This window comes from Asterias amurensis, chromosome 7, assembly GCF_032118995.1.
Source record: "Asterias amurensis chromosome 7, ASM3211899v1".
NCBI classification, from domain to species: Eukaryota; Metazoa; Echinodermata; class Asteroidea; order Forcipulatida; family Asteriidae; genus Asterias; species Asterias amurensis.
Genome location: NC_092654.1, coordinates 22,683,636 through 22,705,238, shown reverse-complemented (window position 1 = coordinate 22,705,238; position 21,603 = coordinate 22,683,636). Strand labels below are relative to the sequence as shown.

Genomic DNA, 21,603 nt, shown 5'->3' with positions numbered 1-21,603 from the left:
CTCAACAAATCTATATGCATACACATTAACAAATATGTTATTTTGGCTCAGTTGTTCATCGAATTTGCAAGCAAATATAAAAGAAGAAAAAAATCAACTTTCTTGCTCAATTTTGTGTGCTTTCATGCCTGAGAAATGCTTTAGACCTGAAGTCTCTCCCATTATTCAAATATTTGAGTGAGAAATTGCCTCTTTCTCAAAAACTATGTTACTTCACAGGGAGCCGTTTCTCAAAATGTTTTATACTATCAACAGCTTTCCGTTACCCAATACCAAGTCAGTTTTTATGCTAACAATTTGTTTGAGTTGTTACTAATAGTGTCCAGTGCCTTTAACACTCATGTTTCGAATTCTATGGAAGTATAGGCCTAGTATTTTCAAATGATAATTAAGAAGAAACAATACACTAATTCCATTAGTCCGTCTCCAATTACGAGCTAAAATTCTGCCGGTAAAAACTCGTCAGTGGCCTTGCCGCAGAAATTGCCTCTGACATTGGCAGAGGTTTTATTTTGGCAAGTATGAAGGCCAAACGATAAGTACATCCTGAACATATTGTGATCATTGATGGAAGTGGGCCATATATTAAGTACCGCCACCGGTCGCACGCGGCAATTCCATTTCGAGCGGCAAAAACTGAATTAACAAGAAATGGACCAAAGAACAATCGTTTTTTTTTTTTTTTTTTTTTAACTGAGCCAAAACGAGTATAGGGCTATCGCGAGCACTTAAATGGTTTGAGATTAATCCTTTACTATGAAATAACTCGTGTAACATGAAACATAATTTCTTGGAGACTGTTGGGCACGTACAGCATTGTTTTGTAAAATGCCATAAAAAGCTTACAATCGGGTTTTAGGAAGAGAGTCAGTCCAACTTCCCAGTTTTCGAAAAGCACGTTCACCGACTTGGCGGTATTTCACTAAACATTGGTTGTCGTGTTTCAGCGTTTGTTTTTGTTTGTCTGTCTGTGTTGTATTTTCTGCGCGATATTTTCCAAACAGAGAAAAATAAGAACTGAGGTAAATGTACTTTAAAACAATACTGTTATGGTATAATGACCAAAGTATTTTTTAAACTTAAACTGAATTCGAAGGGATTAATTTTTACCGAAACAAACCCCGAATTGTGACATTTCAAAGTACATTTACCCGTACATTTAACAGAAACAAATTAAAAGTTCACAGATTTACAAATAACTTACAAAGTTTATGGTGAAAGACTTCTCTTGAAATATTGTTCCATGAAATGCTTTACTTTTTGAGAAAAGATGAAAACAATATCGACTCTCGATGTCGAGAATTACGGATTTATTTTAGACACATGTCATGACACTGCGAAACGTGCGGCAACAAGGGTGGGTTTTCCCGTTATTTTCTCCCGACTCCGATGACTGATTGAGCCTAAATTTGCACAGGTTTGTTATTTTATATATGAGTTTTTATACACGAAGTGTGGGCCTTGGACAATAATTACCGAAAGTGTCCAAAGGCTTTTAACGGATAACAAACAGTCAGGGTGCAGTTTCACAAGCTGCTAATCACCACAAATAATGCTTACTATCTTAATGTAAAAGAGTGAAACAGCACTCTTTGAAGAGCCATATGAGGGACAACTCTTTTTTGAGTGGTCTTCCACTCTTTTAGATTGAAGTTTGCATCTTTTTGAGTGATTTTTCACTCTGTCCTGGAGTGAAACCCCTCTAAGACTGAATATACCATTATTCTTTTTGAAGAGCCATAATAAATGAGCGATAGCTCGAAATGTATATTAAGAGTGGTATTTTTCACTATTTTACATTTAGAGAGTAGACAGGTTACCAGACGGTGTCAAGTCTACAGTCTCTGACTTGGATTATATATGTTCACTTTTGCTGAACACTGCAAAAACTGGGTTTCAAAATTGACGCCATGGTTTTTGCAGTGCACCTGCAGTTTGATACGCAATAGTTCATGCTGAAGCAGCTCTAGATAAAATTGGGCGCGGGAATACCCTTTCGGTACTTTTCGTTTAGAATTATCTTTTGTAAAAATTTACAAAATGGAAGCCTGGAAAATGGAAAATTTACAAAATGGTACGTGGTATTCAACCGTTGCAAGAAATAGGTCAACATTTCGTCAAAACTGAACTCATTTATGTGTCATTTTGTCTTAAAAAGCACAGAAACCCGAAGTGCACATGCAATTTTCATTGTCGAATTCCTCACACCTCATTCACACAATCAAATTTGCATGTGACAAAAAAAAAAAAAAAAAAAAAATTGCATTGTCGTTTTATCAGGTAATGTTAATAATGTATAGCTTGTTTGGATCGTACCGACGTCGGTTCCGAGTGCACATTGCGCTCTCATCGTCTCCAGAATTCTCGACCGTTGGATTTCCACTTTAGAGCCCGCCGCTCGCGTGCCGAAACTCATGCCGCTCGGGTAGTTTAACTGTCGCTGTCAAAGCCTGTTTTTAAAATAAATTGCTAATAAAGTACGTTTGTGTGCTCTTTTTGGAGAAAAAGTCTACCACAAAAGGCAATGGACACCTTCGCTAATTGTCAAAGACCAGTATTCTCACATGTATCCCAACATGCGTCAAATAACAAATCTGTGACAATTTTTGACTTAATTGATCAGCGAAGTTGCAAGAGAATAATGAAAGAAAAAGCCAGTGTTGCACAAATTAATTTGTGTGCTTTCAGATGCCTAAAAAGGCATCAGGCCTGAAGTATTTTTTTATTTGAGTGAGAAAAAACCTCTTTCTTAAAAACTACATTACTTCAGAGGGAGCCGTTTCTCACATTGTTGTAAACTATCAAAAGCTCTCCGCTGCTAGTTACCGAGTAAGTTTTTATGCTAACAATTATAATAATTGTAGTATTAATCACCAATAGTGTCCAGTGTCTTTGAGTATGTTTGTGTGTCCTTGATGGATTAAATTTAACCACCCACTCTTTAAAACTACATGAAACCAGCCCTCCAGGATTGCACAATATCGTGGTTGAAATGTGAACATGTTGACGGCGTGTTGTGAATGGAATTAGCGTGACCTAAAAACCCAAACCAATAAAGACGAGTCTCAACAACACATCGCATCAAATTCACTTTTATTTGTTACACAAACAAGCCCTGAACGCCTTGTCTAGTTTCTTAATTCGAGTGAATCTTTTGCGGATTTGTTCTATCGTGCATTGAGAAAAAGAAGAAGAGAGAAGGGGGAAAAACCGCAGTAGCATTTTTGCCGCCCCTTAATGGAATTTCACGCCGTAACCCATTTCTACTGAATGGACAGAAGAACACGCGCGATTGTTAAACACGGCACGTGGCACAGACTACTCGGTCAATTGGGCCCGACCCTATTTTCAGGCCATTTTCAAACTCTTTTAATTGTCATTTTCGTCCATCTGAGTGTTATAGTTGGCCTGGTTTGAACTAAACCCTTAACCACTTATTTCTAGGGACAATGAATGAATTGTACAATTGGGGTGAAGCTGTGTTTGTTAAGTGCGCTGAAAGGAATCAGTGGTCAACGGGGGAAAACAAACCATACCAATCTGTCGGGGTAATTATTTCACGTGGAGCATGGTTTAGGGTGCTGCTACCCCCACCCTATTGTGTCTACTTGTGCTTGGAATATCAGGGTTATAGAGGGGGATACTTCAGGGAAACAGTGTATTCAAGGATATGGGATATTTTGGGGATGCCCTGTGTCTCATATCGGGCTTCATGCTCTTTTTTAAAAATTTTTTTTACTGCAGACACGCCCTTATGCGTCAGTGTTATTCTGCGTATATCATGGGATATCCCACCAGCAAAATGCTATGTCAAGCTTGCCTATATTTATTTCCAGCTATGATGGGTAAATTTATTTTTGCCTCTGTCGTCAAACATACCAAAACTTGTCATACAAATTTACAACTTGGTTTCGTTCGAAATGGAGGGAACCTATCCGTACTGGTGGTTTGTCATCGGTTGAGCGCGGTGACGATACTGTTCAGACTAACCGGAAACTGACTTGTCGAGTCGGTTGGGCTTTGGTTGGGGTCGCCAAAACGCACTCCTAGGGTTCCATGGGAACTGAGGAAAAACAATAAAACATTGCACCAGGCTAATAAAGTTCATGCGCAAGGGTCTTGAGCGGGAATTTATGCACTTTACTATAATGTCCAACATTAAAACTGTCGCCGTATTTGACCACTGTATTGTAATTATAAGAGACTCACTTGTGTTTAAAAAATCGGCAAGAAATACTATATTGCAGTTCAAAGTCCAAGTTTTCACAAGTTTGAGTATGCCGAGTGGAGATATGTTTAAATCGTTTTAATTACGAGACATTAAATATAGCGCGTAATGCAGGGGCCTCTCACGTGCGCAGCACAAAAATAAAGTGACACAAGTTCATTATTAACTTTCGTCAGTTTTTGTTTCTCTTGTGGTTTCAATAAACTCGACCCTTTTTGAGAATTTTGCACCATGGGCTCATCCGGTTATGATCAGGTTATTGATAAAAACAACTGGTTTACTTCCCATAAACCGGTTAACATATGTGTCATAAAGTTTACATATAGGGCTACACTGTTTATCAAACTTGTTTTATCCTACGAGTATTTTGGAACAAAGTTACGTCAATGTTAATATTTCATATGTTGTTTTCCATCGGTCACGGATGATCGGTCGACATAGGGTCTTGTGAAAGGGACTTTTTATAACTTGTACGTGCTCGCATTTCATGCGTTCCAGTTCTACATGGGCACTATTTTTAAAAGTGTTTACAAATGGTATTCAGTTTCATATTGGGTGCGTTCGTTTAGCCTCCCTGGGTCGACTCCGGTGTGTGGCGTTTTTTCCACAGGACGAATGTGTGCAGATAATTACCCACGTTCGTCCTAGAAAGAAAAAAACGCCACACACCGGGGTCGACCCAGCTCAGGGGAGCTATACGAACGCACCCGTAATACCCAGGCAGAGGTTAAAATTCAATCTCACAGGAAGTGAACAAGGTTGGGGGTCAAACATGCAAGGTTCTTCACCCTGGTTTCCATATGTTATACGGTGTGTCTTTCCACACGTAGGCCTCCACGGATATGCTATTGTAAAATACAACACCACTCCCATTGGGTTTGTGATTACACTTTTACATTCCACTGCACTGGAAGGTAACAAAAGGGAATTCGGGGGTTGACTTACGCATGAGATTCTGACGTTCGGTTTGCAGACGTTCTGAGACGTAGGTAAGTGTAAACTTAAGACATGGTACCCGCCCATGGTTCTTTCTTGCTCCATTGAGATACCAACAATGTAATCGCAGCTTGCTGTATACTCAATGGGTTTCTCTGCACAAAGTTGCTTAAATAATGTTAGTGACCTTTGCATCTTTATTGAACTAAATTAACGACATCCAGACAGACATACACAATTGGTAGGCATAAATACAGACATGACACGGTACTAGTTTTGTTGGCCGATGTCTGGGGTGGGGGGGGGGGGGGGGGCGACTCAAGCCCCTTAGTGCTGAGTTTATACAGGTTGGAATTGGTAAGTTCAACTTTGCCACAGGAAAGTATTATACCGTTTACGAGTCACTTTACAGGCATAAACTTGATAGTTTTAAAAAGGCTTATTTTTTTTTTACAATTCCCCATTATGTTTTAGTGCAGAAGTACACCACTAGTAATGGTATGGTAGGCCTACACACTCTAGGATTAAACTTGACAGGATCCCATGTCCGGGGAACTGATATCTGGGTCAGGCTTAGCCAAGAATTAATTTGTTAAATTGGATCTTAACTCGGAGAACAACAACGACGACAACAAAAACAACAACAGCGTGCAGCAACAATAACTGCAGCAGCAGGAACAACAACAACAACGACAACAACACACCAACAACACCAACAACGACAACAACAACAACAACAGCAGCAGCAACAACAACAAGAGTTCCAACAACAACTAAAACAACAATATAGCAACATAAACAACAACAGCAGCTACAAAGACAAAACGACGACAACAACAGCAGCAACAACAGCAGCAGCAAAAAGAGCTACAACAGCAACAACATCAACAACAGCAGCAGCGACAACAACACCACCAACAAAAACAACAACAACACACAAACACTCAAAACATAATATTGTTTAGTTGTCTGATTTAACTGAAATTTACATGTGTCATTTCGTTTTGATCTTATATTAATTTGAATTGTTAGAGATTGGACGCAACACGGGACACCATGGGAGAGGGAACTGCTGGTAAGATCCTATGCTGCATTGTGACTGTTGGGCTTTCCATCGCAGCACTCACTACGTTACTCGTAGTTACGGCCTATGAAGGCGTGGAGTTCTATGAGGTACCGTATATTCCAGTCTCCTTGCGATGACTAGAGAAAGCTAGTCGAAACAGTGAGACCAATATTTAGAACTCACTCGGCGGTAGTGAAGTAAATAACGATCCAATATGTAGAATCAAAGATTATATTTCACGTTCCAACAATAGATAAAGCTTCAGTTCCGCATCTTGCGGCGCTCTATAATCTTTGGTAGAAGTCCCGGCCGATTATCTACCATCCACCCAGGTAGATAGTTTAAGGAAAACAGTTCTCCAAAGAACAAACTCTACCTGCAAGTAGACATACACGCTGTGTTACTGCAGACCAGATTTATATTGATACCTCACCATGCATTGCCTGAAATTGTTCAACCAAAAATACTTGTGAATTTCATGACATTTCCTAACAGGCAAAACCTTCACTGTTAAAGAAGTTTTACTGCGTATATTACAAAGGTGTTCTAGCATTGAAGACGTAACAGCTAAGCAAGTTTTTTTTTCAAGCTGTACCCCTAGATTTTTAAAACAAAATATGAAGAAAACAAAATCATATTTAGTGGGAAATTGCCTCTTTCTCAAAAACTATGTTGTTCAGAGGGAGCCGTTTCTCACAATATTGCATACACTATCACACAGCCCCCCATTGCTAGTTACCAAACGCATAAAAACTTTTTTGGGAACAAGCAGTGGAGAGCTGTTGGTAGTATAAAACATTGTACGAAATGGCTCCGTATGAAGTATCGTAGTTTTCGAGAAGGAAGTAATCTTCCACTATTTTTTTTTTTTTAATAATTATGAGAAATTTGAATTCGATTTCGAGACCTCCGAATTCAATTTTGAGGTCCCGAAATCAACAACATGTGTCATTTCGAGGTATCGTAGTTTTCGAGGAAGTAATCTTCCACTAATTTGTTTTTTTAAATAATTATGAAAAATTTGAATTCGATTTCGAGACCTCCGCATTCAACTTTGAGGTCCCGAAATCAAGCATCGAAAGCACACAATTTCGAGTGACAATTGTGTTTGTCTTCCAATATTATCTCGCAACTTCAAATTTTCACCGGTTTGTTATTTTGTGCATATGTTGAGATACACCAAGTGAGAAGACTGGTCGTTGACAACTACCAATAGTATACAAATATTGACTGCTTCGGGTGCTATGGTTAAACCTATGACTCCCGAGGTTATCCCCGGAGCGTTCTATTTTCCCGAGGCGAAGTCGAGGGAAAATAGAACGCTGCGGGGATCACCGAAGGAGTCATACTTTTTAACCATTGCACGAGTAAAAGCAGTCAATATTTGTTTTATAACACCCCAAACATTTCTAAATATTGGACTATTATTATTAAAGGAACACGTTGCCTTGGATTGGACGAGTTGGTCAAAACAAAAGCGTTTGTAACCGTTTTGTATATAATGCATATGGTTGGAAAGATGTTTTAAAAGTAGAATACAATGATCCACACAAGTTTGCCTCGAAATTGCGTGGTTTTCCTTCTACTGTGCGGACTAACACGGTCGGCCATTTATGGGAGTCAAAATTTTGACCCCCATAAATGGCCGACGTGTTAGTCGACGAGGTAAAAGGAAAACCACGCAATTTCGAGGCATGTTTGTGTGGATCATTGTATTCTACTTTTACAACATCTTTCTACCCATATGCATTTTATAAAAAACGGTTACAAACGCTTTTCAAAGACCAACTCGACCGATCCAAGGCAACGTGTTCCTTTAAGTTACAGACCTGAATGCCACAGTTCACGGACGACGCGAATACAGATTGCAAACACTTTTACTAACTGTAGTGTCGTGCTATCCGAAATGGTTACGGACGTCTGGGTACTGCACGCCGTGTGCTAGTCTTCGGACTAGCGCGTGGCAAACCGACGCACTATCACACGGCCGTCGTCTAGCAAAACTAAGACTGGTCATGTGACGCGCTCTAAACCAATGAGCAGGCAGAATACTTACAAGGGGTTTTATAATGTCCATTGTCAGGTGCCTTTAGATGAAATATTTAATATTTTCTTGTTTGCTTTTCCTTGTTTGGCAGTATGGGTTCATCAGACGGAAGTCAACCAGTGAGGTCTTTACGGATATTGTTTTCCAATCTGGGTTCGATTACATTGGAATAGACTACGAGTTCAAAATCTTCAAAGCTGATGCTCACATTGTAGATCTCGATGGAGTTTCCGTGTTCACTGGAGACAGGCTCGAGGTAAAGATTTCATGTACGGTGTCCCGAAAGCAACATTAATTAACTTCAGAATTTTGCTTGTGTGTTTTTTTTATCTGTATCATTGCTTGGGTTTTTTTGTATCGTAAACTTTCTGTCAGCTTTTGTAAAGCACTCCGATCTTTGCGGGCGATATACAACACCCAGTTTTTGCAGGTTTTTTTCTCGAAACGCCAAGTGAGTAGTATATGATTTGTTTGATGACTGCTCTACCGACACCCCATGTTCCGACAACTCTGTGCTCCGAAAACCCCTGATAATACAGGGTGCGTTCGTTTAGCTTCCCGGGGCGACCCCGGTGTGTGGCGGGTTTTTTCCCCCAGATCGAACGTGTGCAGATAATTACCCACAATCGTCATGGAAAAAGAAACCGCCACACATCCGGGTCGACCCAGGGAAGCTAAACGAACGCACCCAATATCTTGGGTAACGGTAATGGTTAGGGTAAGGGCTATGGTATAGTGTTAGAGTTGGGGAAAATACACTAGGGGTATCGGAACATAGGGATGTCGGAAATAGGGGCGTTGGAACACGTGTTTCGGAAAAAGGGTTGAGAAATTGCACAAAATAGTTAAAGGCCTGACGTTTTGACCCCCTAGCAGAGTCCTTGGTCATTTCGACTTCGAGAAAGACTCTGCTAGGGTCGAAACGTCAGGCTATTAACTATTTCGGGGAATATAAAGTTGTAGCATTTTGTTTTTGTTTGCAGGTGGAACTTGACTGTACAATGCAATATTTCCTCCGGCCGGAGGACTTAGCATACCTTCATGACACATACGATCTCCAATACAATGAGACCATACGTAACAGTGCCATAGACGCCCTCAAGGGTGTGACGTCTGATTTCACAACGAGGCAGTTTGGGGAGAACCGGGCAATGGTGGAAGAGTCGCTGTTTCGGGCCGTCAGGAAGAGGCTGGGTGGGACATGCTGCAAGTTGGGATGTGCCAACCTGCCCAAAGGTTGGTTGTTGTGGTTTGACAACAACAATAAAACTCATTCATAATTTATTTGAAAGTGGGCTGCCGTCGACGAGGGACAGTTTCTGGGGAAGAACAACATCAAAGCTTCAAAAGCCATCAATGTCACCGAATGTACATTCCATGGCAGCATCTATTTTTGTTTGTTTTTTTGACGCCATGATACACTTTCGGAATAGAACAAAAAGTCCACAGGTTTACAAATAACTTACAGGGTTTCCAGAAGGTAATGGTGAACGACTTCTCTTAAAATATTACTCCATGATATGCATTACTCTTTGAGAAAACATTAAAACAATATAAGTTCTCGATATCGAGAATTACGAATTTTTTTTAAACCCATGTCATGACACGGCGAAACGTGCGGAAACAAGGGTGGGTTTTCCCGTTAATTTCTCCCGACTCCGATGACCGATTGAGTCTAAATTTCCACAGATTTGTTTTTTATAAGTTATGATACACGAAGTGTGGGCCTTTGACAATACTGTTTAAAGGAACACGTTGCCTTGGGTCGGACGAGTTGGTCAAAACAAAAGCGTTTGTAACCGTTTTTTATAACATGCATATGGTTGGAAAGATGTTTTAAAAGTAGAATACAATGATCCACACAAGTTTGCCTCGAAATTGCGTGGTTTTCCTTCTACTGTGCGAACTAACATGGTCGGCCATTTATGGGAGTCAAAATTTTGACCCCCATAAAATTAATGGCCGACGTGTTAGTCGACGAGGTAAAAGGAAAACCACGCAATTTCGAGGCATGTTTGTGTGGATCATTGTATTCTACTTTTACAACATCTTTCTACCAATATGCATTTTATAAAAAAACGGTTACAAACGCTTTTCAAAGACCAACTTGACCGATCCAAGGCAACGTGTTCCTTTAACGAAAGTGCCAGATGGCTTTAACCGTCATCGTGAAATCATGCAGCCGTCGATTTCATACTGACCCAGAAATGGTTCCGGCCCCATCTTCCCGGGTTCCGGTCAATTCTGACCGCGCAGTTTCTGTGAAGCTGACGAAAGTCTCCGACGTCACACGGAGTTTATTTGACATTTAGCGTTGTATGTGAACTCATGACAAGGGAGGCCTGTTAATTTGCTCTCGTATGAATCATGAAAACGTGTAACTTCTGTTGTAGGATGTGAACCAGGATGCAAACCGCGAGAGGACTGCACACAGGAAGACCTAGGTTTCTACGTGGATGTCCGATATTTCCAGCTCCGCTTTGTAGAAATTCCGGACATAGTACTTGATCGGAATATCCAGGCGCTCACACAGCTTGAAGATGGCGTCCGGGAGACCTACATACAACAGGCTGTGCTTGTAAGGAAACTTACAGAGGAAAGGGTAAGTGTACCAAAACAGTTTGGTTCTGTAGTATAGAACTGTCATCCTAAATTGTTTTACATTTTTAAAGGATTCCCTTTTTTAATCGATTTAGAAAAAAATTACTCCCCGTTATAAAAAGCACTTCGGCAGTGGCAACTTTGATGTACAGACACAAATGTGCATACCATTAGCTACTAGAAGTTAGTATAGGCCCTACTTGTTTGGTGAAATAAACCTTAAAGTATTGAGATCACGTTATAACTTTAAGATGGTATTTCCTTTCATTTCATTTATTCTGGTTGTGAAGCCATGGCGAACTTAGTCACTGTATATAGACAATAACTCAAATGAGAGAAAGCCAGGAAGGAAGTTTAAATTTAAGGTGTGGGAGGAAACTCATGGAGATTTATTCCAGGGAAAAATCCACGTTTGTATAGGGACTGAAAGCCCAATCCATATTGTGTGCCCCAGCATGAGTCGAACTGGGGTCTTAGAGGTGGAAGGCGAGGGAAGACTCTACGCCAACCTGACCACGTGGAGTTAAACAAAATACAGTTTTTGCATGTCCGATTCGGACCGTTTGTGGCAATTGGACTATTGTAGGCTTTATAAAAAGCAAAGCTGTTGTTTTTGTTTCTTGTCTTTTAAGGTCTATATGGTTCAAAACTCCGCTGAGGAAATCACCCAGAATGCAACAACATTCGCATCTCTGATTGGCTCACAGGCCCGGGCCGACGCGCGTGCGCGCGTTGAGACTTCGCACAATCGGGGCTTGGCGAAGATCTACAACGATTTGAACATCACTTCGCAGGATCACAAAGCATCGTTGAATTACATCCGGACGCTTCGAGATCATGAAACAGTCGTTATGTCCGTTAATTTCAACTCATTAGTAACGGGCCCGATCAATGGTGGGAATTGAAATGTTGGTTTGGAATACGGTCGAGTTGAACCCGTCAAAAGAACGCAATATGCCTTTTGCGGGTTGGGGAATGGCGTATAGGAAGCTCGAGTAAAACACAACATTCTATTTGTTTCTCACAATTTCGTTTGATTATTTCATCCACCAAGCCTCGTTCTGGTCCAACTGCTTCAATTGGAACATAACAAAATGGTTTCCTACCAACGCCAATGGAGGATGATCTGCCACAAGTCTTCAAACAGCTAGCTATGATTTTAAAATAGCTCTAATCATTTTCTATTTCTTTATTGGAAACTTGAAGTTGAAGGATGACTAAGATTGATGAGAAATAGACGAATCCTCGACCCACATTATTACAAAGCCTCACTGGGGATGCTACTAGTATTAATTAAACACCAAATTTCCCCCACAAAAACCAATCAAGTCTTCACTGACTTAGTCAATAAAATGATTAAATAATCAATATAAGATAATGACAAGAGTCACTTTTTCTGCATGTCACCAGCCTCAGTGTTTAAAAACCACCGCTAAATCCAAGAAGCACTAGTATCTCTATCCTTGAGGGAAATATACTTCAGATTTTCTCCCTTTTTCCCCCTTTGGCTCGACTTGACAATGTACTCAAAACCAATACTCCATAATCTGCTTTCAAAAATGACAAACGCCTGCCGACAATTTTTTTCCCTCTTCCTTTTTTTCTATTTTGTATTTCAGAGGTAGAGAGTCCGGATTACCTAACTTTCCGCATCACTGGCCGTTAAAAGTGGGAAATTTACGCGGCGCTGCGCTCCCTTTGACTACCCTTACTTCTCCCCGTCCGTGCCGCCTCTTTTCCGAGGCGCTTAGAGTTGTCTCTTCCCCCGGCCGCCGAGTTGATTGTTGACTGCCGGCCGCCTTGTTAGGCTCAGTCTTAAGCCAGGAGTCTCCGCCTGGGATTCGTTGGGTCAAGCCACTTGTGCTCAGATTTTCTCCTCGCTAAAGGTTTTGCTACTCTAGGCAGATCCAAGAATTGTTTTGCTTTTAAAAATGACTTTGAAAAGAAGACAACAAATATACATAGTTTATACAATTTAAATTACTAACTGACATTATCCATAACTGATATAATCAATAACTAACCTTGTCGTGTGAGCTAAATCATAAAAAAATTAGCTGAAGAATGAATAAATAAATAACAAAATTCAAGAATATTTGAACTTCTTCTGGGCGACACAACGTAAATATTTAATTCATATTAAATTCAAATACATCCATATCTGGTATTATCCAAAACTGACTTAATTCATATAACTAACGTTTTTGTGTTTTAAAATGAGTTAAATCATGACAACATTAACTGGAGAGTAAATAAATAAATAAATTCAAGGATATTTGAAAATTCTTCCGGACGACACGCGGCACTACATAAATATATAAATCGTATTTCAGATGATCCATATCTGACACTATCCATAACATAATGTAATCAATCGTTATTGTTTTTGTTATTGGGCTAAATTGTAAAAATACTAGCTGAAGAGTAAATAAATAAATAAATAATTATGTGGACTTCTCTGTTAGCGACACGCGTCAAATAAATATTTAATTTAATATCAAAGGGGGCGCTCTTGATGAGTCAACGGATATCTCAACCTTGCATTTACTCTCCATAATTACAAATGTATAAAATGGTAAAATCGTGATGGAATATCAAATGAATCAATTACAACAATGCCGTCTCGACTGAGTAAGGAACACGTTCCTGCCTCCCTCTTCGACTCGAGAAAGAAGAATCCCCCACTCGTAGTCTTAATTTTAAGAAGAAAAAAAGAAAGCATCGTCTAGGTTTCTTATATCTATCCCCCATGGGTTTATGTTGTGTGAGTTGGAACACGATGATTCAACGCCGCGATGTTAGTCCTTAACCCGTGGTATTGGCAGTGAAGCGGCGAACCTTTGATCTCCCCCTGCTCTTTGCTGATTTTGCCTGCCTCTCCTTTTGTATCGTGCCAGAGCGTGATGGATCCTGAACAATAACCACCCTGCATGTCCACAGCCATGGCGAAACTTAACCGCTTTCCGTCCCCCACAAAAGCCTCAGTGATGGATGAAGCGAAAATAGCCCCGAAAATGAAATAAAATAAAATAAAAACGACAGCGCGATATGAATTCACTCTGATGTCGCCGATTGTCAGCTTATTATATTGGATTTTTTATTTTTTTTTGTCAAGACGGTATTTTTTAATTTTTATTTGCGGCATTTTTTTCTGTCTTTCTCCTGAGGCACCGGGATAACTAGATTGTTAGCCGGATAGCCAATGTTGTGCGGTGCGTGTGGTGCTGGTTCTATTCCATTCACTAAAGAACTGGTTGATAATGTCTACCATTCCAATGGCCTGCGTCCAGGAAGAAGTAATGTATAATTCGGGACAAGAAAAACAGAGTTGTTGACGAAAGACGGAAGAACAAACTCATTGATTACATATTCATGCGTGTGGTGCTGGTTCTATTCCATTCACTAAAGAGCTGGTTGATAATGTCTACCATTCCAATGGCATGCAACCAGGAAGAAGTAATGTATAATTCGGGAAAAGAAACACAGAGTTGTTGACGGAAGGCGGAAGAACAAACTAAGTTTTACAAATTCATCAAAGACTCTGATTAAAGAATGGTTATGGCGGCAACAATGCGAGAAGTAGAACGCCGTGGTTGCAGTGCGTGGTCGAAACACAAGACGTTTTGGGCCAAGACTCGTGTCGACATTGGGTGTCATCTATGTTGCTGTAAGAATCCGCAATTAATGACGAATTATTAGTCCCGTCAATGAGTTTTAGAAGCAAATTATTTCGTCAACAAACGCAATTCAATGTGTGAACCCAATGTGACCTTGACTTCCGGTTTAAACCGGAAGTTGAAATGTTATTTTGGGAACAAAATGTAATCTTGAACTGGACATCGGATTGACAAGGTGAAGGGTCGTCACCATTGCGCTCAATCATAATTTGATGACGTAACATTGCTCATAAACACTTTTATTTTATTTTATATATAACAAACCGTTAACAATGTATCATTCCTCGTTATATGTACCGTCCGTACCAGTTAAAATATTTTTGTGTGAATAATTTAAAGAGAAACCGACCAAACTCGTTTTCAAGGATAGGGCTAACACAAATGCAAAACCAACTTTTCAACTTCATTAAACACAGTAAAGTACTAAAGTTGTTTCGAGCTTTAAAGGTATTGAACGTGATTTGATTTTTGTTTCTGGAATGAAAACAAAAATAGAAGCTTAATCAGCTGGCTTCAGAAACTTTCTCAGCAATTTGTACCGACAAAAAGGCAAAAAATGGCAGTTCATTTCTTTATAATGGTTCAATAAGCTTTAAGATAAAATCTTAATGCGAATTGATGCAAGGTGAGTTTGACACAAAACAACACCGGCCAATTTCAGTGAACTTGGAAACCCAAGTTGTAGAGGACACGTGGTCTTGTTTGAATGTTGTTGCATCATTTGCAGACATGAACAAATGTACTTATTCCAAGTAAAACAACATGTATTCCCAAGTAACCAGTGAAATCGTTTCGCCATAAACAGGCGTTTATTTTCTTCCAAAGGAAATGAAATTGTGTGTTATTTTGAAGCGATTGTCGGTCGAAGTCGTGAGTTTTAATACAATAAGTTCTGTCTGAAGTTAAAATCACCATTTTCCCCTCGTTTTTTCTTGGCATAGCAGTCACGGACCGACAGACGAATGTACACAGGAAAGTAGAGTGACAATTCATATGAAATCCTACCACACCAATCTACATTTTTCGCACAAAAAAATACAACAATGACCAAGAAAAACGCAAACTTTTATGCCATTAGTTTTGGACAAACAAAAAGACAGAAATAGGGCAAATTTATGATTGTGAAACAAACAATGAATGGGATGGAAATAGGGCACAAGGAGATAAAAACGTAAGTGGCTAAAACACTGAGTGTTTAAATGCTTTAGACTGGACGCCGAGAAACGGTCAAGCGTAAAACTGGATTAGGGTCATTTTGGTTATTTTTCTTCCTCCCTACGTTTTATCAATTGCAAAGGCACTGGACGCTCAAAATGAGCTGTTGAAAGTATACAACATTATGAGAAACAACTCCCATTGAGTAACGTAGGTTTTTTTTTAGAAAGGGGTAATTTTAGAATAAGAATACTGGTCTTTGACAATTACCCAACGAGTCCAGTGCCTATCCGCAATCACTTATACAAATCATACTTGTGAGTTCTTGAAGAAAGGATATATGAAATACAGGTCTGTGGGAGCACAACACACACAAGAATACGAATAATGTTTCAACTTGTGATTTTGCGTTTAAAGATTTTAAGTACCGTTGGTTTGTGTAAATTTCATTGTATTTGTTTACTTGCCGTTTATGTTTTACTTTTAATCAAAATTTTCTGTATAATGATCTTATGAATTTGAAGTACTGTTGGTTTATGATATTTTAAAATAGCCATTTGGTTACTTGCCATCTAAGTTTTACCCTTTCTACGTTTTACCCAACTTAAATTTAAATTTTAGGGCACATTACAGTATTGGGATTTGTTGACCATCCCTGGACAGCCTCTGCTGTATATGTATTGTTTTTCTAAGAGAATTAAATGCATATTTCAAATGTTTCAGAAAAGCTTTCATCCGTAGTCAGTTTCTTAGAGTCTCCAAACACAAAGCACTGATTTTACAGATTTATTTTTCAATGACAGTGCATCACGGTCGTCGTCATGCTCTTCTTTTTTCAATACACGCTTCTGCGTTTGAGCCAAGTGTGAAATCTGAGGATAATCAAACATGAAAGCAAAGAATAATTGTGAACATCTGCTCTCGCAGTTCGCAATCACGAGCCGCGCGTGTCCACACAAGGAGCAAGATTTTAAACAAGAATGAGAAAAGAAGCCCGCACAGCCGCTCTTCAGTCCAGGGTGTGATGCCGTCCACAGGGCGGTGACACGCGGGCTTGACACCGACCCAACACCTGAGCATCCGTAGGGGTAGTCGTGGTCGGGGAGTGAGCGATAGAAAAAGAAGGTGGGGGAGGGATAGGGTGTGATTGCGGCCCGGCCCCAGAACGCCCCGAACTGTCCGTGCCAATACCATCGGCTGGCGGCACGAACACCCTTACACGCCGGGGTGGGAATCTATGTCTTTTGTCATCGCGTGTTTCTATCATGTGTGTGTCTCTATTCACCGATTATCTTTGAACGCGTTTGCACAGATTTGTTTAAACTACCTTTTTTGTGTGAGTTATACACTGAATAAGACAACAATTTCAGACCGGACCTTCGTCAAAGGCAACTTATATAAAATCATTAAACAATAAATTGGAAGAGAACAATGTTTTTTTTAAACAAATTTCTTCAATTTAGTAATGCTATGGATTATGATTATTGTTATTGTATGAATAATTTCATACATGTTGTCATCATTTTATATTAACACATTTTGATAACCAAGGTGTGAAAATGTTGAACAACTTTGAGTTGGCCCACGGTTCATATTTTGTGTTTATTTGTGCATTTGGTGGTATGACAATGGTTGGTACTGTCGGCTTACCATGTACAAAGTTATAGTGCTAACCATTTATAAAACATGTTCAGTTGACCATAGAAATGTTGTTAGAAGTCACATGGGGAAACTGGGTTTGCAGATCTCTTGATTGATAGTTTATTTACGGATCAGAATCTGTAAATTGGGTGAACTTTATAGATGTTGTTAATAGAATTACATTAAGCAAAATAGTTAAACAATAACAGTTAAATTATAATACTTAAAAAATAATTACAAATGTATTAAATGGAAAATAAATAAAATTAAATCCCGGTCGCTATCTTGACGAACCACATACCTCATGTTTACCAAAACATGTTCACCGACAATACATCACAATTCTTGTTTTTTAGAACAGTTCCGTTAATTTTGCTTTAATTACATAAACATAATTTAGAAATACAATAAAACTAACCTGACCCTTTTTTAATTTCAAAGGGTTATAGCGTTTTTGAGACATCGCCGAAAATGAGAAACATTTCTGACAGTAACGTTTCTCAACATAACACTCTGGGGGATAAAAACGTGTGTCTTTTTCCCATAACCACATTACTTCGAAGTGATTAATGGTTCTCAAAGAATGCTTGTTACTACCGAAAGCTGTTGATATTAACACATTGGTAGAAACCACACCCTTTGAAGTCACGTAGTTTTTTGGGAAAGTAGTAATTTCTGTGGATCTATAAGGAAGCATCATTTTCCCATTCAGGCTTCTGAAAACACACACAATTCTATTCTATGGGTTTCTTGTTCATTATTTCTGAGCAATTGAGCCCAAGTTTACTTCAATCACCGCTTTTCCTAAAATAGCGCTATATATGACGTCAACTCGTATATCAGTTCAAAGAACAAACATCTAGTTCAGACAACAGCGTTTAAAATATTAATGTAAACATGGTTGATATGAATCAACTATGACTCATATAACCAAGAGCTAAATAAAAAATGTATTAAATAAATAAATAAATAAATAAATAAATAACGAGGTCACCTAAAAAAAATAAAAATAAAACAGCTAACAAAAGACTCAACACCTAGTTAAGACAAGGGAAATATTTGTTAGAACACGGTGGTTTTGTGTGTTTAAAGGAGTAAAATCGTTGGACATTTGAAGAGAGTCACCTCGAAGGCAAAAGACCACGTTACAGAGCACGATAGTTGGCAATATGAGCCAATACTGCCCTCTATTGACAAGTGTGTGAAACATTAATATCACAAGTCTAACTGCATGCACTTGGAACAAACTATAGGCTATAAAATTCGAAGGCACAAACACGCCGAATCAGTTTTGATACGTGAGTTTATGATAAATCCAGTTTGAAAGCATTCAACAAAGAAAGTCCACAGGAGAGTTTTCACGAGGCGTCGGGGCTCCCCCGATGACCGGGAAACTGGTCTCTGATGCCGGCGGAGTCCCAGGCATTAACCTATGATAATGGTGGCTGTCACCATGATGCGTGTCATCCCATGCTTTGCTCCCAACAAATCAAGTTTGACCATTGTTTTCTCCCATTTTATCTACTGAAATTACAACACAAAAATGACTCTAAGATCAAGAGGCGATAGTATATGAACAATAGAGTGAGTTATACATCGTCTGCTCAGGTCATTATGGCAATGTTTCACGAAACACTTACAAATTGTACACAAATCATCTTATAATTCTGAGCAGACGATCCTTAGATAGATATCATATGATATTTAATAGTCTTGCTGAAAAGGTCATCTGTTTCATGCGACATTGGGTTAACTGTAATTGAAAACCCACACATCAAAGCCGTTTGTTCTATTGCAACAAATTGAATGTCTACAAAACACTGATATTGAGTGTGCGGCCGCGGGACAAACTTCGGAAGTGAGAGGTCTAAGGCCCCCCCCCCCCAAACACCCTGGGCTTAAATGTGATTCTTAATGAAGCTGGAGGAGGGGGGAAGAAGTTGGGAAGATGATCGTTGCGGGATCAGGCATTAAAGCCCAGGCTTGAGTCTTCGCCTGTGCCCAATTTCATAGGGCTGCTAAAGCAGAAAACGATCAGAGCATACTGATCGAAACGTCGAGTTGAAACCAACAGTCATTCTGAACCACCCCAACTCATTAAGGGATTATCAGTACAGGGTGTTACCGCAAACCTTTACTACATCAGAAAATACTGCTTGACACATCTCTGCTAAGCAGAAATGAGCAGGCTGTACAAACTGTACTCAGACATGGTAGTTAACCTTATCCTTTTAATGCGCTTAGCTGCTTTTTTATAACTATGGAAATGGGCCCATGGTGTAGCATCGTCCCCTCCTCCCTCACTGCGACCGCCAATCGATCGGCGTATTATCGCGAGATCTCGCGGCAGTTTGAGCGTGATCACCCTACACCTTACGGGGCGAACATTACCGTATCTATGGGGGAAGATGAATATCTAGATGTGCTATCACAAGAAAGTGCCGACCAGAGAGTACAGGAATAGAACTTGTCCACTGACCACCAGAATTATGTATTCTTGTAAAGTGATTTACTTCAGGGGTGGTGAACAGTTACTTTGATTTTACGGGATAATTGCATCTCTTCATACAATTTGAACAATACAGCGTGAATTTCAATGCAACGTGGTAATTGCATTTGAATTTTTTAAAACGGTTGAAAATCTTGCGTGTGACACAAGTCCAGAAAATTGAAACTGTGAATATTTTTCATTCTTGAAGAATGTAAAAACAGAAGCTTCCTTTTGACAGCCCATTTTATTTCATAAACCGTGTATTATTCTTGAACCTTTTCACACAAAAAATTCCCCGAGCCTGACAATAAAGCAACTGTTTGTAGAATGAATTTGGTAGCAGATCTTCAATGATTAATATGATCAATAAATTTGACTGTGGCAAGTTTTTTGTGAAAAGAAATCCCCAAAATGTTTAAATTACTTTCGCTTTTCAACCCTCTTTATAAAGAGAAAGACAAAAGAGGTTTTGGTTATAGAGTAGATTCTCATTTTATCATTTCTATGTTTAGTGTTTCTTTGTTTAGCATAACATAAAGATTAAATGTTGTCCAGGTCCAGAGCTTGTTGTAACAAGAGTCGACCTGTAAGTAGAATTATAATTTTTCACTCAACTTGAAGACCTATTACATGTAGTGGGTATCTCAAACTGACCTAACTGATTACGAAACTATCCGAATTCAAACGAGTTTCCATACTTTTTTGTAGCGCATTGAAATAAATACGAGAGACCTCGATACCTTTTGTCAATGTATTTTGAACAACTCCAGCGTGTCCAGTGCCTTTAAAAAAGATTGTTATGGTCTTAATTGGTTTGCACGAATGTTCCATTCAAATAACGTACACAAAAAACACATTGTTCTAAAGAATTATGGCGTACTTGTTAAAAAGCATAGATAAAGAAATGAGTATCGAGTTTATGTAGACCATAAGTCACAGGAGAGCTCATAATTGCGGTTCGGGATGGCGAGTCCTAAATTTGTTTAGTACATTGCAGTCAGTCAATGGTTCTGGTCTTCAAGCTTTCAATATTTTGGCAAGTCCTAGTAAAGTAGACATGACCATTCAATTGCAAGTCTCTCAATTGGGTGTCGAATTTACCACATCCATTTCTATACTGCAATTTGAATATCATGTTCGTCATTAGAGACAAAAATCATTTTCTTGACTTCTCAAAAACTACAGCACCAAGTCATAGCTTTCTACATGTACCACCATTATTTTCAAATTGTGAGTTTTAATATAAATTGTTTTGTATTGCTAAAAAAATACCTAGACTCTTCAACTAAGATGTGGTATTGGTTTAAAAACAAAATTCAAGTTCTCATGAATTCGGCAAACTACGCAATCCCTCCGATCCTAAATGATTTGAAAATGTGTGAATAGCTGCGCATGTACATGTAGTCCTAAAACAAAACCATGGGTTGATTTTTTGAGAAACAAAACTCCTGTTGTATAAGCTCATTTCTAAAACCGTATGAATTTCCAACCTTAGTACTGCATTATAAATAAACCTAAGATCAGAACAAAAAATACAATGTAACAACCAAGTTTTCTTTCGATGACATTACTCTATAATAATTTAATTTATTCAAAATATTCCACAGGAAAATTAACAATATAAACATAAAACTCATTGCATTTTCTTTAAAACGGTTGAAAATCTTGTGTGCGACACATAGTCCAGAAAATTGAAACTGTGAATATTTTTCATTCTTGAAGAATGTAAAAAAAAAACATGGGCATCCTTTTGACAGCCCA

General features: G+C 39.0%; 1 protein-coding gene across 1 annotated transcript; it reads left to right on the top strand.

The window, feature by feature from the left end:
• The first annotated feature begins 5,032 nt into the window (after nt 1–5,032).
• LOC139939868 (uncharacterized) lies at nt 5,033–17,612 on the top strand. Its single transcript, XM_071936021.1, has 6 exons — nt 5,033–5,217; nt 6,197–6,337; nt 8,369–8,533; nt 9,261–9,513; nt 10,671–10,879; nt 11,511–17,612. The coding sequence occupies exons 2-6, from the start codon at nt 6,221–6,223 to the stop codon at nt 11,781–11,783; spliced, it is 1,017 nt and encodes a 338-aa protein (XP_071792122.1). The 5' UTR covers nt 5,033–5,217; nt 6,197–6,220; the 3' UTR covers nt 11,784–17,612.
• Nucleotides 17,613–21,603: the final 3,991 nt, after the last annotated feature.

Coding starts and splice junctions, on each gene's coding strand:
- LOC139939868 (XM_071936021.1), top strand. CDS start 6,221: ATGGGAGAGGGAACTGCTGGTAAGATCCTATGCTGCATTGTGACTGTT. Junction 8,534..9,260: donor TCACTGGAGACAGGCTCGAG/GTAAAGATTTCA, acceptor TTTTGTTTGCAG/GTGGAACTTGACTGTACAAT. Junction 9,514..10,670: donor ATGTGCCAACCTGCCCAAAG/GTTGGTTGTTGT, acceptor CTTCTGTTGTAG/GATGTGAACCAGGATGCAAA.